Source organism: Jaculus jaculus, chromosome 15 (assembly GCF_020740685.1).
Source record: "Jaculus jaculus isolate mJacJac1 chromosome 15, mJacJac1.mat.Y.cur, whole genome shotgun sequence".
NCBI classification, from domain to species: Eukaryota; Metazoa; Chordata; class Mammalia; order Rodentia; family Dipodidae; genus Jaculus; species Jaculus jaculus.
This window is the reverse complement of record NC_059116.1, coordinates 38,290,611-38,307,762: the sequence shown is the minus strand read 5'-3', so window position 1 is coordinate 38,307,762 and position 17,152 is coordinate 38,290,611. Positions and strand designations below refer to the sequence as shown.

Genomic DNA, 17,152 nt, shown 5'->3' with positions numbered 1-17,152 from the left:
AATCTGGTATACCAATTGTGGAAATCAATGTGGAGGTTCTTGAGACAGCTAAAAATAGATTTGCCTTATAATCCATCTATAGCACTCCTAATTATATACCCTAATGATAATTCTCACTACCATAGGATACTTATACAATCATGCTTATTGCTGCTGTATTCATAATAGCTACAAAATAGAACAAGCCTAGATGTCCATCCACAGATGAATGGATAATTCAGATGTGGTACATCTACAAAATTGAGTTCTATTTAGCAGTAAAGAAAAATGAAATTTGCAGTAAAATGGATGGATCTGGAAAGGACTATACCAAGTGAGGTAACCCAGGCCCAGAAAGCCAAACATCACATATTCTTTCTGATATGTGGATCCTAACTTCAAATATAAACTTGTGTGTGATCTAGAACCAAAAATCAGTAGCAGAGGCCCATAAGCTAGAAAAAGGCTATAAGGGAGGGAAGAGAGGGAAGGTCTTAAGGTGACGATATTGTATATATGTAAGTAGAAGAACAGATTACAGGGAGAGAAAAGGCCTAAGTGAGGTCAGGAGTAGAGATTGTATAAAAGAAAGGTGGGGAGGGTCAATCAAAAGTCAAGATATTCTGAATAAGACATATTAAAATCTACATTCTTAAATAATGGCACATCCAGAAGCTATAGATTGTTACTAGAAAATTTTCAGTGCCTGGGATGGGATGCCTTCCAGTGACTTGTTGGCCAGAGAGGTCCATGTTGCCTCCAAAACATTATAGGCTATTGCCAAGGCCTTTGGGTCCCCGTGAGAAAGAGATGGTAAGACCCTATTGCTGAAGACTTCACATGCCTGAGTGGCAAAGTCACTGAGAAATAGAGCTGGTGCTGAGCATAAACCTTCTCCCTGTAGCCCAGCCAACTGAAAGCTGGAAAAAGCTGCACTGTATGTATGCAGTCTTATGGGAGACAGAAGCCATCAGCAGTGAAAACAGTGGATGCTGGAAGCCTCATGTTTGGCCAGACAGGCCAAATGACTGAATGAGTGCAATAGTGGCATGTCTGCTCTGGGGGAAACCAACTGCTCTCTAATTGGACAGAAGGGCCCCTCTATGGGAGGGGATGTGTGCCTGGTACTGAAAACCTAATCAAAAGCCTATGGCAGGGGAGGTTATGAGCCTTAGGGGTATAAAGCCTGCTTTTGTCTGGATAAATACATATAGTACTCTCACCAAATTGCCTGAAAGCACTATACTTAATGTTCATACTCATATATTAATGCTACTCTCACTTCTGTTTAGAAATGCTTCTCTTTTCAGATGGTGATGACCACTGGAATGACCCAAGTAGCAACATAGTGCTGAGATGAAGGGACGGAGGAGTGTCCAGCACTAAAACATCTCACACCCTCCAAGGTTCAGGGTCCATTGCAGAAGAGGTGGTGGAAAGAACTTAAGAGCCATACAACTGTCCAGACAGAAATTGGCCTCAATATCCAAGACCTCGCAGTGCCTAGCAATACCCAAACAAGACCCTCATAACAGAAGAAAAAAATGATGACATCAAATTAAAAGAAAGACTAGTGGAGAGAGGGAGGGGATATGATGGAGAGCAGAGTTATGAACGAGAAAGTGGGGGAGGGGTGGGAAATACCAGGGTTTGTTGTCTGTAAGTATAGAAGTTGTCAATAAAAATATACATATATTTTTTAAAAAAAGAATTCATTCAACACTAGAAAAAAAAACAGACTCAGGCTGTAGGACAGCTTAGTGGTTAAGGTGCTTGCCTGCAAAGCCAAAGGACACAGGATCAATTCCCCAGGACCCATGTAAGCCAAATACACAAGGTGGGACATACATCTGTAGTTCCTTGGGAGTGGCTGGGGGTCCTGGTGCATCTATTCCTCCCTCTCTCTCTCTCCCTCTCTCTCTCTCTCTCTCTCTCTCTCTCTCTCTCTCTCTCTCACACACACACACACACACACACACACACACACATAAATAAATAGTTTTTTAAAAATTTAAAAACAGACTCATTTTTTGCCTGAAGAAATGCACCTAACTGGCAAAGAAAAACAAAGCTTTATGGTAAAAGGCATGCCAATTAACTGGAACTTGAAAGCATGCAGATACTGATAAGAATATCTGACAAAACGGGCTTCAAATAAAAATTATAAAAGGTTTTCAAAGATTGCTTCAGAGTGAGTAAGAGAAGAACTAATCAAGAGAGTATAACAATAGTAAATATACATGCACTGACATCAGTACACCCAAATTCATGTAACAAACACTACTGTATATAAAGTCACATGCGGGGCTGGAAAGATGGCTTAGTGGTTAAGCACTTGCCTGTGAAGCCTAAGGACCCAGGTTTGAGGCTCGGTTCCCCAGGATCTATGCTAGCCAGATGCACAAAGGGGACGCACGCGTCTGGAGGTTCATTTGCAGTGGCTGGGGGCCCTGGCACACCCATTCTCCCTCTCTCTCTCTCTCTCCCTCTGTCTCTCTCTATCTCTCTCTCTCCCACTCCCAAATAGATAAATAAAAATAATCAGAAAATTATTAAAGTCACATGTGGACCTCAATGCAGTAATAGTGGGTGACTTTGATACCACACCCTAACCAACAGGTCACACAAATAATTTTTAAAAAGAAACAGCAAAGTTAAATGACACTACAGATCAAATGGACTCAACAGACACCTACAGAATATTCCACCCAATAGGCTCAGGGTGCTTGTTCTTCTGAAAGACCCATGGAACATTCTCCAAGGTGTACCAGGTCTCAGGATACTAGTTAAATATAAACAAATACAAGAAAATTGAAATAACTTTCTTGAATTCCACCCAATTACGGTGAAATAAAACTTGATAACAATGATCTGAAAACCTAGGGTTGACCAGTAAATATCTGTAGCTTTAACACACTGCCACCTGAATTCTCAGGACTGGCTCTTTACCTGTGGATTCCGATTCCTCAATGACTGAACACCCAATCCTCATCTCATCCCCCTTGGCTTTCAAGTTAAAGGACGTGTTCTCCTTGTCACATTCTTCCTTGATGACTTTACTTTCAATATCTAAAAAAAGAAGAAGAAGGAGAGCTGGGCGTGGTGGCGCACGCCTTTAATCCCAGCCCTCGGGAGGCAGAGGTAGGAGGATCGTCGTGGGTTCGAGGCCACCCTGAGACTCCATAGTGAATTCCTGGCCAGCCGTGCTAGAGTGACCTTACCTCGAAACACAAAAAAAAAAAAAAAAGAAGAAGAAGAAGAAAAAGAAGGAGGAGGAGGATAGGAGAGTTTTTACATGGTCACTTGTATGTCCTCTATCTGCCCAAGAAAGACAAACATCCACAGTTACAAACAAAGCAAAGAATGGAAAGGCTGGTTTATTGTGGGGGAATCTTGAGCCCTTTAATGGATGAGGAGGGAAAATAGCACCAAACAAAGAGAATGTAGTTGGAGCTTCAGAAGTGGTGTGTTTGAGAAAGATGAAATTGAAGCCAAATGCTACAGTCTGAATGTAGAAAGCCCCCAAACACCCTTGTATTGAAGGATTTTTTTATAACTCATGACACCATTTGTAAGTGGAGGAAACTTTAGCAGGCAGTCCTGATGAGAGGAAAATCGGATATGTGGAGCTTGCATGTAAAAGGGATTTGGGCTCTTCACTCTCTCTCTCTCTCTCCCTTCCTCTTTATCTCTCTCCATCTTCCCTCATTCTTGGTGATGATGAGAAGCAGTTTTTGTTTCTTCTACCCCATGTTCCCACCATGAGGCACTACCTCTCCACAGGCCTAAAACAATGAAGCTAATCAAGGAGGGATGAAGCCTCTGAAACCATGAGTTATAATCAACTTGTTTTGTGTGTGTGTGCGCGCGCGCGCGCGCGCATGCGCGCAGGTGCATGTGTGGAAACCAAGGACAACCTTGGTTGTCATTCCTCAGGTGCCATCTATATCTATATCTATATATCTATATCTATATATCTATATATATATATATATATATATATATATATATATATATATATATAATATATATAATTTATTTATTTAATTTGGGGGGGTGTACCCAGTGAAAACAGTCTGGTTGGTGCCATTGTTAACCTCCTCCCTGTCCTCCCTGCTCCACGGGGACCCTCTTTGTTGGGGTATATGGGTTGTGTATTGTGGGGTTAGCCTTTAGTTTCGGGTAGGAGGAGATGTCTCTGTGTGTCATGACCCAACATGTGGCTCTGACATTCTTTCTGACCTCTCTTCCACAAATTTCCCAGAGCCATGTTCAGTTCGTATTAGGCCTGCTTCCATGTTGAGATCTTGGGAGCCTCTGTGTCTCTGGATATCTGGTTTGGTAGGGGTTGGTTGTTCTCTGTGTCTATCTCCTTCACCATTGCCCTAGTTCCCAGTTCACCAAGAAAACAGCATTATTGTATGATTCCCCAATTATTCTTAGTTTCAGCTGGGGCCCTTTTGAGGTATGATGGGCTGGTTCTGTCCTTAGGATCTACTTCTATCTGAAAAAGAAAAGCAGATTCTCCAACGGAGAATAAAGTTAGCACCAAGTAAATGTGATAACCATTGCTTTTTGGGGTTAAGTGGAGAGTGAGTTCATTTTTGAATATGGTTCTCACTTATTTCCCACCTCCAGCTACAGGTTCCACTCCACGGAGCAAATCAGTTAGCCAAATCAAGAGCAGTTGGTTTCCCACCATGACTGTGCACCACCATTGCACTTGTATGAGCATCATATCAGGTTGTTTGCTGCTAAGTAGGTTAGACCATGCATTGCTTGGGCAGATATTAGTCATTTTTCCCCAGTCACTCATGTAGCACCTTCTGGCTCCTCATTGTTCTGTCGGTGCACCAGACATTCTTGAAATTGCTTCAGATATATACCCTGTTTCCTTCCTGGAGATTCCAGGTGTGTTACAATCACTGTGACACATTCATAAAAGATGTGGTCTAAAGCAGGAAAGGTCAATTTTTGCTCATGGCTTCAGAGGCTCCCATCCATCATGGAAGAAAGAAACCACAGAACAGAACTTCTTATTTCATGGCCTCAAGGAAACAGAAACAGAGAAATATGCTCATGCAAGTAGGTTCCATCCTTTTTCACATTTTGTGTTACCCAGGCTCCAGGCTATTGAATGGTACTATCTCATTGAGGGTGAGCCTTGCCCATTTGTTGATGTCCTATATGACAGTCACCTCTGGAAATACACTCACAGAAACACCCAGAAGTGTGCTTATTTCCTAGGTGTCTCTCGATCCAATCAAATGGGCAACCAAAATTAATTCCAGGCATGGTGGTGCCTGCTTTTTATTTATTTATTTATTTATTTATTTATTTATTTATTTATTTATTTAAGAGCAACAGACACAGAGAGAAAGACAGATAGAGGGAGAGAGAGAGAATGGGCGCGCCAGGGCTTCCAGCCTCTGCAAACGAACTCCAGACGCGTGCGCCCCCTTGTGCATCTGGCTAACGTGGGACCTGGGGAACCGAGTCTTGAACCGGGGTCCTTAGGCTTCACAGGCAAGTGCTTAACCGCTAAGCCATCTCTCCAGCCCATGGTGGTGCCTGCTTTTATTCCCATCACTTGATAGACAGAGGTAGGTTAATCACTATGAGCTCAAGGCCACCCTGAGACTACATAGTGAACTCCAGGTCAGCCTGGACTAAAGCAAGACCCTACATCAAAAAACCAAAAATAAAAATATTAACTATCACTTCCTCCCTACTGTCTAGATTTCACAATGCCAGAAGGTGTTACAAATGCTTCTGTGTGAGAAAAGTCATCCACAGACTTACCTAGCATACTGGCAAGACCAACCTGCCAGGAAAGATGTATCCACTAGTGAAATAGAGGCATGACTGTCAGAGGGGTAATCAATCTACTTTCTGATTGGAGTTGACATCAGCTCCACAGTAGACAATTTATGAATGCTACTGAAACCCTGGTGAAAATACTATTGCTGGAGATGTCATAAGTAGCCCCTTGCCCCTTATCCATAGACATGCAGACAATCCTTTTTTAACTCAGTAGGTCACAAAAAAAAAGGATATGAAGGTAGAACTGGGATTAATCAGGAGAAGCAGGGGTTGAAAAAAAGTGAGTGGATCCATATGTGATCCCTGGAAGAACAAAGTCCGTTTCCACCCCAAACATTCTGAACCAGCCTCTTTCTACTAACAAGACGCCCCCAAAAAATGACTGGTGTACACACTGAGTTCTGGAGGCTCCCTGTTCTCAGGTTCCCTCCCATTCTGTCCTTTTGTCATTTCTGCTCATGCATTTTTGCGAGTCACCAGGTGACTTTAGAAATCAGTTCTCACAAACCAAAGTTTACCCATACTTGAAAATTGGCTCTCAGTCTGCTCACTCAACAGGATATAGGAACATGCCATTGGCAAAGCCTCACAATGTTTGTTCAGTCATTATCACCTAAGAGAAAAGAACCAGGAAGGGTTCCAAAGACAGTTAAGTGATCTGAAAGAGAGAAAAAAAAAGACAAAAAAAGAAAAGGACCTCAATAACCAGTTGGCTAAGCTTAATGAAAACATAAAGAAATACAAGGATAAGTTTCAAGAAGCATCAAGAAAATTAGAAAGTGACATGAGAAGGGAACTCAACAGAGGGATGGAAACTATACATTTAAAATAAAACAGTAAAGCTGGGTATGGTGGTATATGCCTGCAACCCCAGCACTCAGAAGGCAGAGGTAGGAGGATTGCTGTGCGTTTGAGGCCACCCTGAGACTACATAGTGAATTATAGATTAGCCTGGCCTAGAGTGAGACCCTATCTAAAAAAAAGTGTGGGGGGGAACAGTAGAAAATACAAACCAAATTGAAAAAGCCCAAAACTGTATAGAAGCTGTCAAGAACAGAGTCAGCCATGTGGAGGATAGAAGCACAGAACTGGAAGACAAAACAGACGAAACAATTCATGAATCCAAAAGTTTCAATAAATTCAAAAATTTTGTGAAAAGAACATGAAGGAACTTTGGGATACCCTAAAATGTCCCAATATTTGACTCATGGGAATACCAGAAGGGGAAGAAATTCAGACCAAAGGCATGGAGAACTTATTCAATAAAATTATCAAATAAAACTTTCCCACTCTTACAAGAAAGTCCCATCAAGTTTCAAGAAGATAACAGAACTCCAAACAGACTGGACCAAAGGACCAAAGGAGAAATTCTCCAGGACATATTATCATTAAGACTCTAAACATCAATACCAAAGAGGAAGTCCTAACAGCAGCTAGGGAGAAACAACACGTTACATATAAAGGTAACCCCATCAGAATTACACCAGACTTCTCAATGGAAACCCTGAAAGCCAGAAAGCCCTGGAATGATGAACACTGCAAAGTCTAAGAACCTATGGCTTCCAACCCAACTCTATCCAGAAAAAGTGTCCCTCATAATACATGGTGAAAGAAAAACTTTCCACAATATAGTCAATATAGTAATATCAGATAAAATAGATTTCAAACCAAAAGTAATCAAAAAAGACAAACAAGGCCACTTCTTACTTTTCAAGAGAATGATCCAACAAAAGGATATCACAATCAATCTTTATGCACTAAAAACAGGTGCACCACAATTCATAAAACAAAACCTACTTGACAAAGAAATAAAAATAACCACCAACAACATCATAGTTGGGGTACCTCAATACTCCAGTAACAGCAATAGATAGATCATCCAACAGAAAATTAACAGAAAAGTAAAAGAGCTCAACAAAACCATAGATCCATTAGACCTAACAGATATCTACAGAAAATTCTATTCAAAATCCACAGACTACACATTCTTCTCAGAAGTCTATGGAACCTTTCCTAAAATAGATCATATACTGGGTCACAAAGCCTGCCTCCATATATTTAGGAAGATTGACACAAGTTTCTGCATGCTATCAGATCACAATGCTGTATTGCTAGAAATTAAAAACAAAATATGCACCAGGAATCCCATCAGCTCCTGGAAACTAAACAACAAACTTTTAAACAATAAATTGGTAGTGAACAAAATAAAAAATGAAATTGAAAAATTTCTAGAAATTAATGATAATTATTATTGGATATAATGAAGGTGATCCTCAGGAAAATTCATATAACTAAATGCCTTCACAAAAAAGACAGTGATCCCAAATCAATAACCTAACCATCCACCTAAAGGCACTGGTAAAACAAAAGGAATCCATCCCAGAAAGCCCCAGATGGAAAGAAATAATTAACATCAGAGCAGAAAGTAATGAATTGGAAACTAAGAAAATAAATAATAAAATTGATGAAACAAAGAGCTGGTTCTTTGAAAAAGTAAGTAAGATTGACAAACCCCTGGCCAATTTGATCAAGCAAAACAAAGAGACACTTCAAATTAACAAAATTAGAAATGAAAAAGGATAGATCACAACAGACATAAGTGCAATTGGGAGAATCATCAGGACTTATTTCAAAAACCTCTACTCCACAAAACTGGATAATAGGGAGGAAATGGATAAATTCCTGGACACATATCACCTACCAAAGCTAAACTCACAGCAGACTAATCTCCACACAAATCTATCACACTCATTGAGATTGTAAAGGTAATACAAAACCTCCCAAAAAGAAGAATCCAGGACCAGGTGGTTTCTCAGCTGAATTCTATCAAACCTTCATGGAAGAACTAAGGCAAATTTTTCTCAAATTATGCCACACAATTGGAGTACAGGGAATGCTCCCCAACTTCTTCTATGAAGTTACTATCACCCTAATTCCAAAACCAGGCAGAGATACCACAAGAAAAGAAAACTACAGGTTTATTTTCCTGATGAACTTAGATGCAAAGATCCTGAACAAAATCCTTGTTAACCGAATTCAACAGCACATCAAATGCATTATCTGCCTTGATAAAGTGGGCTTCATCCCAGGAATGCAGAGGTAGTTCAACATATTGAAATCTGTCAATGTAATACACACATAAATAAGCTTAAACACAAAAACCACATGATCATTTTGATAGATGCAGAAAAGGCCTTTGACAAAATACATCACTTCATGATCAAAATATTGGAGATAATAGGCATGGATGGTTTATATCTAGACATAATAGAGGCTATATATAAAGCTTCTAAAGACAAAATAATAATTAATGGAGAGAGACTGAAGGAATTCCCATTAATATCAGGAACAAGACAGGGTTGTCCACTCTCACCTCTGCTCTTCAACATAGTACTGGAAGTAGGAGCTCAAGCAATAAGACAGGAGAAAGAAATAAAAGTGCTACAAATTGGAAAGGAAGAAGTTAAATTAGTCCTATTTGCAGACAACATGATTCTATACATAAGAGACCCAAGAACCTCCATCTTAAAACTCTTAAAGGTGGTTGATTCCTTCAGCAAAGTAGCAGGATACAAAATCAATAGTCTTTCTATACACAAGAGACAAAGATACAGAGAAAGAAATAAGTGGCATTGTCCCATTTTCATTAGCAAAAAAATAAATTAAAATAAAGTACCTTGGAATAACATTAACCAATGATGTAAAATACCTATACAATCAAAACATTAAAACACTCAAGAAAAAAATTGAGAAGGACTACAGCTACTTGATATTTGACAAAAGCCCTAACATTGTAGGTTGGAAAATAACATCTTCAACAAATGGTGCTGGACAAACTGGATAACCATATGCATGAAAATGAAACTCAATGCACACATCTTGCCATGCACAAAAATCAATTCCAAATGGATCAAAGGCCTTAATGTAAGACCAGAAAATCTGCTACTACTGGAAGAAACAATAAGAGGAACTTTCCATGCTATAGTAATGGAAAAAACTTCCTGATCAAAACCCCAGTAAATCAAGAAATTAATCACTCAACCATTGGGATCTCATGTAGCTGAAAAGTTTCTTCACAGACAAACATACAATAAGCAGAGTCAATAGATTACCCACAGAATGGGAGAAAAGTTTTGCTTGCTATAAAACTTACAGGGGTCTAATTTCTAGAATCTACAAAGAACTCAAAAAACTAAGCAAAAAGTCAAGCAACCCACTCACAAAATGGGGCAAAGAACTGGACAGGAAGTTCTCAGAGAAAGAAATACAAATGGCAAACACACACTTAGGAAAATGCTCATCATTCCTAATCATCAGGAAAATACAAATTAAAATGACAAAGAGATCCCACCTTATCAAGTAAGGATAGCAAACATTAAAAAATCAAATCAAAACAAATGCCGGTGAGGATGTGGAGAAACAGAAGCCCTCATTCACTGCAACATACAGGCTCCTAAAAAGGTTGACTATAGAATTACCAACAGACCCAGTTATTCCCTTACTAGTCATTTACCCTAAAAGCTCCATGCCTCAGTTCAGAGAGATTTGCTCAACCATGTGTATAGCTGCTCAGTTCATAATAGCTAAGAGTTGGAATCAACATAGATTTACATCATTAGATGAATGTATAATCAAGATGTGGTATATCTACATGATGGAATTCTACACAGCAGTAAGGAAAATGACACAATGAAATTTGAAGAAAAATGGTCAAACTTGAAACAGATCATTCTCAGTGAACTCACCCAATCACAAAAAGATAATCATCGCATGGTCTCACTCATCTGTGGCTCCTAACCTGAAACTGCCTGAGATGTTGACATACCTAATAAGCATCTTGAGGAATGGACAATAGGAAGGATGGGGTGGGATGGGAGGTCAAGGGTGAGGAGGACACAAAATTGGACCTAAAAAGCAATGGTACCTAAAACTTTTATCATAAAAGACCAACTAAATAGTTGAACTTTCATCAGGTCCTTAGAGGGAACACCTGAGCCACAAGGCCCTGGAAATGGTATAATGAAGACTAACCTTAATCTTCTTCTGTTTCTCTCTCTCTCCCTCCCTCCCTCACTCCCTCCCTCCCTCTTTTCTCTCTTCTCTCTTTCTCTTTTATATTGCCTTTTTTTCTTTGTTTTCTCTGGAACTGGCCTGTAACTCTCAGTACCAGCATGCAGATAACTTCCCCAATGAGCTGTTGATCAGAGAGACCTACAAGGTTTCCCAAAAGAAGACAGGTTTCTGTCAGAGTACTTGATGACTCACCAAAGCTTAGTGGTAAGACCCTACCACTGAAGACACCATATGCTGTTGGCATGGAATATGGAGTGACCTGGCTGGAATCTGGAAGAGAGTCAGTCCCCAGAAAGTTAGCTTGTATGGTGCCAGAAAGGGCTAGATGAGAGACTGGAGGAAAAAATGACCAACATCTGTTCAAGTAACTTATGGTCTAAGCTACTCAGCAGCAAACAACCTGATGTGATGCTCACAAAAGTGCAATAGTCGCACACAGCCATAGTGTGTAACCAACTGCTCTTGATTTGGCTAACAGATCTGCTCAGTGGAACAGAACCTATAACTGGTTCTGGGAAACAAGCCAGAACCATATCCAAAAAACGAGCCCACTCTCCATTATCAGGCTCCCATCAATTGTGGGCTACAAGAGGGCCTACATCTATTAAATTCTCTCTAAAATAATAATGGTTATCCCTTTTATCTGGTGCTTACTTCACTTTCCATTGAAGAATTTGCTTCTGTTTTTCAGATGGACACAGATTCTAAGAAGAGAACCAGCCCATCACACTTGACAAGGGCCCCAGCTGATACCATAGAGTAATTAGGGAAATGAACAAGAATGTTGCTTTCTTGGTGAACCTTGTAAACAGCACAAGGGTGAAGGAGAGAGACAGAGAGGTCACTCAACTCCTACCAAACAAGATATCCAGAGACAGAGGCTCCCAAGACCTCACCACTGAAGTAGACCTCAAGCAAACCCAACATGTCTCAGGGAAATTCACAGAAGAGGGGGCGAAAAGATTGTTAGAGCTGCACATTGCGTCATTATACAAAGAGACATTGCCTGTTGCCCATAACTGAAAGCTAAATCCACAATGTAAGACCCACATTCCTCACTAAAGAGGGTCCCTGTAAATGGGGGAGGACAGAGAGGAAGCTAACAATTATACCAACATGTCTATATACACACTGTGTACATAAATAATAATTTTAAAAAATCTAAAGGGCTGGAGAGATGGCTTAGTGGTTAAGCGCTTGCCTATGAAGCCTAAGGACCCCGGTTCGAGGCTCGGTTCCCCAGGTCCCACGTTAGCCAGATGCACAAGGGGGCGCACGCATCTGGAGTTCGTTTGCAGAGGCTGGAAGCCCTGGCGCGCCCATTCTCTCTCTCTATCTGTCTTTCTCTCTGTGTCTGTCGCTCTCAAATAAATAAATAAATAATTTTTTAAAAAATCTAAAAAGTGTATTAGACCAGCTTTGCTGTGGTATCAAGGTCTTGAAACAATTGAAGCAAAAGTGGGAGAGAAAGCCATGGAGAATACCCCTGCAAGGTTACCCCCTAATCATGCTATCCCGAATGGTGTATGTTACCTAAATACTCTGTCTGGATAGTCTGACTGGCATTCTCCGAGGGTCTCAGAAGAGCTGCTAATGTGGTGCTTTCTACACTGTCCAGCAAGACCCTGGCCAGCGTGGAACTCTCCTCCTTGCTGAATTGGGTCCAGGTGGATGTGTTTTCCAGTACTGAAGAGAAGCTGTCCACTGTACTCTGCAGGAAAGAAAATATTCTTTAAGGGTTAGTGAGATTTTTCAGTGGGTAGAGTACTTGCTCCTCAAGTGTAGAGCCTTGATTTTAGATCCTCAGAACCCACAGAAAGTTGTGTGCAATGGTGCTTATCTAATTTCTGCCCTCCTAAGGCAAGATTGAGACAAAGACATGAGAATCCCCAGGAAGCTTACAAGCCAGCTAGCCTGGCATATGCCTTAAACAAGGTGGAAGGCGAGGATCAACACCCAGTGTTGATCTCTGACCTCCACACCTGTTTCATGCATGCATGCACCTATGCTCACACATACAAATACACATGCACACACATACACACATCACACACATAAAGTTTTCGAAAAGGAAATATTTGTTCTTATTTACTTTCCCTGTTTGTCTCTATCACTTCTTCATTTACTTTTCCTCTTCCCTTCCTCTGGTTAATGAAATAATCTATGTCTGTTCTCTCATCAGAAGAGTAGGATAAGAATGAAGCCAAAGGAGAGTCAGGCAACCAGGTGTGATAGTACACTCCTCCAAACACAGCACTCAAGCAAAGCCAGGAGGCTGAAAGTCCAAGGCCATCCATAGCTCTCAGACATGATGGTACTCACCTTTAATCCCAGCACTCAGGAGGCAGAAGTAGGAGGATAGCTATGAGCTGGAGGCCAGTCTAAAACTACAGAGTGAACTCCAAGTCACCCTGGGAAAGAGTGAGACCCTACCTCAAAAAAGAAAAAAAAAAAACAGAGCCAGGCATGGTGGTACACACCTTTTATCTCAGCACTTTGGAGGCAGAGATAGGAGGACTATTGTGAGTTCAAGGCCACCCTGAGACTACATAGTGAATTCTATGTCAGCCTAGGCTAGAGTGAAACCATACTTCAATAAAGCAAACAACAACAACAATTAAAAAAAAAAAACAGAACCAAAGGGGACATCCATTAAGCCTCCTTTTTCTGATTGGTGCATTCCCTTTAGGAATAAACTTTAAATTGTCTTTAGAGAGTATAGTAAACTGAAATCTATAATAGCTTATCTTTCACATGCCCTTTGACATAGCAATTTCCTTTCCATGAATTCATCCTTTCAGAAATACTTGAAAATGATGTAGAATTTTCCCAATGGTGACATTTTAAGATTGTTTTTGAAAATACTATGTTAACAGCCAGTTGGATGAACAAATGAAGATGAAATCCAATCATATGAGGTTAAAACAGACTATGGTAGAAGACTTACCTGTGTTACCATGCAAAGCTGTTCCTGCATGAATTACCAAGAAAAGGACCCTGAGTTCTGCTGTCAAGAAAATTGCATTTATTCTATCTTTTCTGGTGCATAAGAATAAAAATACTATACACTTACAAATCAAATATTGTTAAAGCACACATAAGCTAAAATATACATATATGTGTATGTATGTATATATATATATATATATATATATATATATATATATATATATATATATATATATACATATGTGTGTCAGCTTGTTTACTACAGGGACTGTATCCATAAACTTAAGAGTCAATTGTTATCTCTGTGGAGATGGAGGAACAAGGAATCCTGTTTTAGTAGGCAGAACTTCCAAGATCTGGACTTTGGCAATCCAATACCAAAGACTGAATCCTTATTTAATCCCCCAGCTGTCTCATAGTTTTTGCTCAGTCAGTGACTTCACTGTATGTACATATGTGCACATGTAAACATGCACATTTAGGTAGTAAAAATGTGTCCTGGCAAGATGGCTTAGTAAAGTGTTTGCCTTGCAAGCTTGGGGATCTGAGTTCAAGCCCCAGAACCCATGTGAGAAAATTTGGGCATAGTGTGCTCCTGTAACTCCAACTGTGGGGAGATGACAACAGGAGGAGCCCTGGGACTCAATGGAAAGCTAGGCTATACTAACTGGTGAACTCTGGGCCAGTGAGAGACCCTGTCTTAAAACTGGTGGACTGGAGAGATTGCTCAGTACTTGGAAGTACTTGCCTATGAAGCCTGATGGCCCAGGTTTGATTCTCTAGTACCTATAACGTATGCAGCTAGATCATTTGCAGTGGCAAGAGCTCTCTTTCTCTTTCTCTAATAAATAAATAAATAAATAAATAATAAAATTTTGCAAAGGTGACTAATGTCTGAGAGGAGCAACACCCAAGATTGTCCTTGGGCCTCCATGCACATACACATACACATGCATACACAAACTCATGCATTCATTCACACACACACACACACACTGAAGCTATGTGTCTTAGACAGAATGTTGAGTCCACTAATCTATTTTTGTAATAAAACTCCCAGAACTGCATACCAAAATGCTAAAAAGGTTATTTGAATGTAGTTCATGTTTTTAGGTTACAACTGCAATAAATTAAATATGTACTCGCAACCCTGCAGAAGCAAAGAAGCTTTACACGCCCAATGCATCCTGAAGGTGTTCAATACTCAGACACAATGACAAAGATTCCGTCCTTACCTGTAGGGAAACTGCAGTGGTTTTGTTTTCACAGACACCATCCAGAATGTTGAAAGTGGCACTGACTAGCGCACAGAAGGACACCTGTGTTCCAGAAGAAAGAGCACCAGTGAGTGAGCCTGCCTGTGAGCCATATAACTGACAATGTGGCCATCAAAACTACCAGATGGACGGTCCAAATTCCTGAGTCTAAATTCTCGAGGAAGTAAATAAGCATCAGAAGGACTTAATTTCACTAAAGGCTGAGAAGGATTGTGGATAGGGGACACAGAGGTTCGCTAGCAGGTACTAAAACATATTAGACAGGGAAAGTAAGTTCTGGTACACCATGATCCAGCAGCAAGACTATAATTCCATTAACCTACTATTATGTTATTAATAACCAAGAGACATGAAGACTCCAGATATGAAGAAAGGGTCTGAGGAAATGGCTTAGGCAGTAAAGTGCTTGCTATGCAAGCATGAAGACCTGAGTTTGGATCCCAGAACATACTCTGGGAAGACAGATACAAGAGGATGCCCAGGGTTACTTTGTAAATAATTTAGCCAATTCAGTGATCTCCAGGTTTGCTGAGAGACCCTCTCTTAAAAAGTAAGGTACAGAATGATCAAGTAAGACAGCTAACACTGACTTCTGGTTTCCATACTCATGTGCACTCACGCACATATGAACATTCATGCACACAGGCATGCAAAACAATCACAAGTACACATGAAAAAAGAAAGGACAAGGAGAAATGGTACAATCACTAATTTGATCTGCACACCTGTGGTTGTCTGAATGTAAAATGCTGCTCATAGCCTCATGTGTTTGTGATGAAGCCCCACACTTAATCCTCAGCTGGTGGAGCCTTTGGGAAGTGGGGCCTTGGAGGAGGCGTGTCACTGGGGGGTGGACCTTGGGATTATATAGTCCAGCACAGCCTGTCAGTGCCAGCTATCTCACTCTTCCTGCCTCCTTACAGCTCCTCTGACAAGATGTGGTGCCTGGCTGTCTGTTCCTCCATGCTTTCCCACCATTATGAAGCTTCCCCTCAAAGCTGAAATAAATCCTTTCCTCCTATGAGCTGCTTCTGGTTGGGTGTTTTATCCCAGAAAATTGCAACACACCCATGTTAAAATATCTGACTATACCCGTTTAATGTGCACAATTATTACATGTTTATAAAAAATAACTATGTAAATGAAATGAAAAGACAGTTTGCAAAAGAAAGATCATAAATAGCCAAGAAAGGAAAGGGGGCAAAATGGCCAACATGGGCTAGAAAGATGGATCAGCAGTTACAGGTACTTGTTACCAAAACCAGCCATCCCAGATTGGATTCCCAAGTGTCCATGTAAAGCCAATTTACAAAATGGTGCATGTGTCTGGAGTTTGTTAGCAATAGCACAGAGGCCTTGAAATGCCCATTCATCATTCATTCTTTTCTCTCTCTTTCTCTCTCTCCCTCCCAGCCTCCATACCTCCTTGCAAATAAATAAATATTTTTAAATGGCCAATAATTACATGAAAAAATGCTCAGAGTTCTAAGCCATCAAGGAAAAGTATTTCAAAACTACATTGAGAATCCACCTCACCTAGTGAGAATGGATATAATAAAAAATTACAAGTGCTAATAAGAATATGGCAGGAACAAGTGGTGGGAGTGTAAATCTGTAGCAACTATGAGGAGGAGGAGAGAAAAGAGTTGGATCTGATTGAAGCCAAAGACATGTTTGACATGTTGCAATAGTTGTGTGGTGTGCCTGTGTGAGACAGAAGAGGAGTAATTGTGTGCATACGATATCATGCATTTGCTGGTCACAGGAAAAGCTCGGGGTGTACGTATTCCACGTCATTTCAGACAAAGCCTCTTGTTGTGCCACTGCAAACACCAGACTAGCTGCCCCCAAGCTTCAGGATTCTCCTGACTCTACGGCAAACAACGGACTAGCTGGCCCCCAAGTTTAGGTTTCTCCTGAGTCACTGCAAACACCAGACTAGCTGGCCCCCAAGCTTTAGGATTCTCCTGACTCCGCTGCAAACACCAGACTAGCTGCCCCCAAGCTTAGGATTCTCCTGACTCCACTGCAAACACCAGACTAGCTGCCCC

At 40.6% G+C, this 17,152-nt stretch overlaps 1 protein-coding gene across 1 annotated transcript in view; it reads right to left on the bottom strand.

Moving 5' to 3' along the window:
- Adgre1 (adhesion G protein-coupled receptor E1) overlaps positions 1-17,152 on the bottom strand; it is a 184,151-nt gene that overhangs the window by 41,247 nt on the left and 125,752 nt on the right. The window contains exons 10-12 of the mRNA XM_045134728.1: positions 15,060-15,143; positions 12,409-12,586; positions 2,929-3,048 (exon numbers count right to left, since the gene is read on the bottom strand). Of these exons, the coding sequence (XP_044990663.1) occupies positions 2,929-3,048; positions 12,409-12,586; positions 15,060-15,143 (382 nt within the window). The remainder of the gene's footprint in view (positions 1-2,928; positions 3,049-12,408; positions 12,587-15,059; positions 15,144-17,152) is intronic.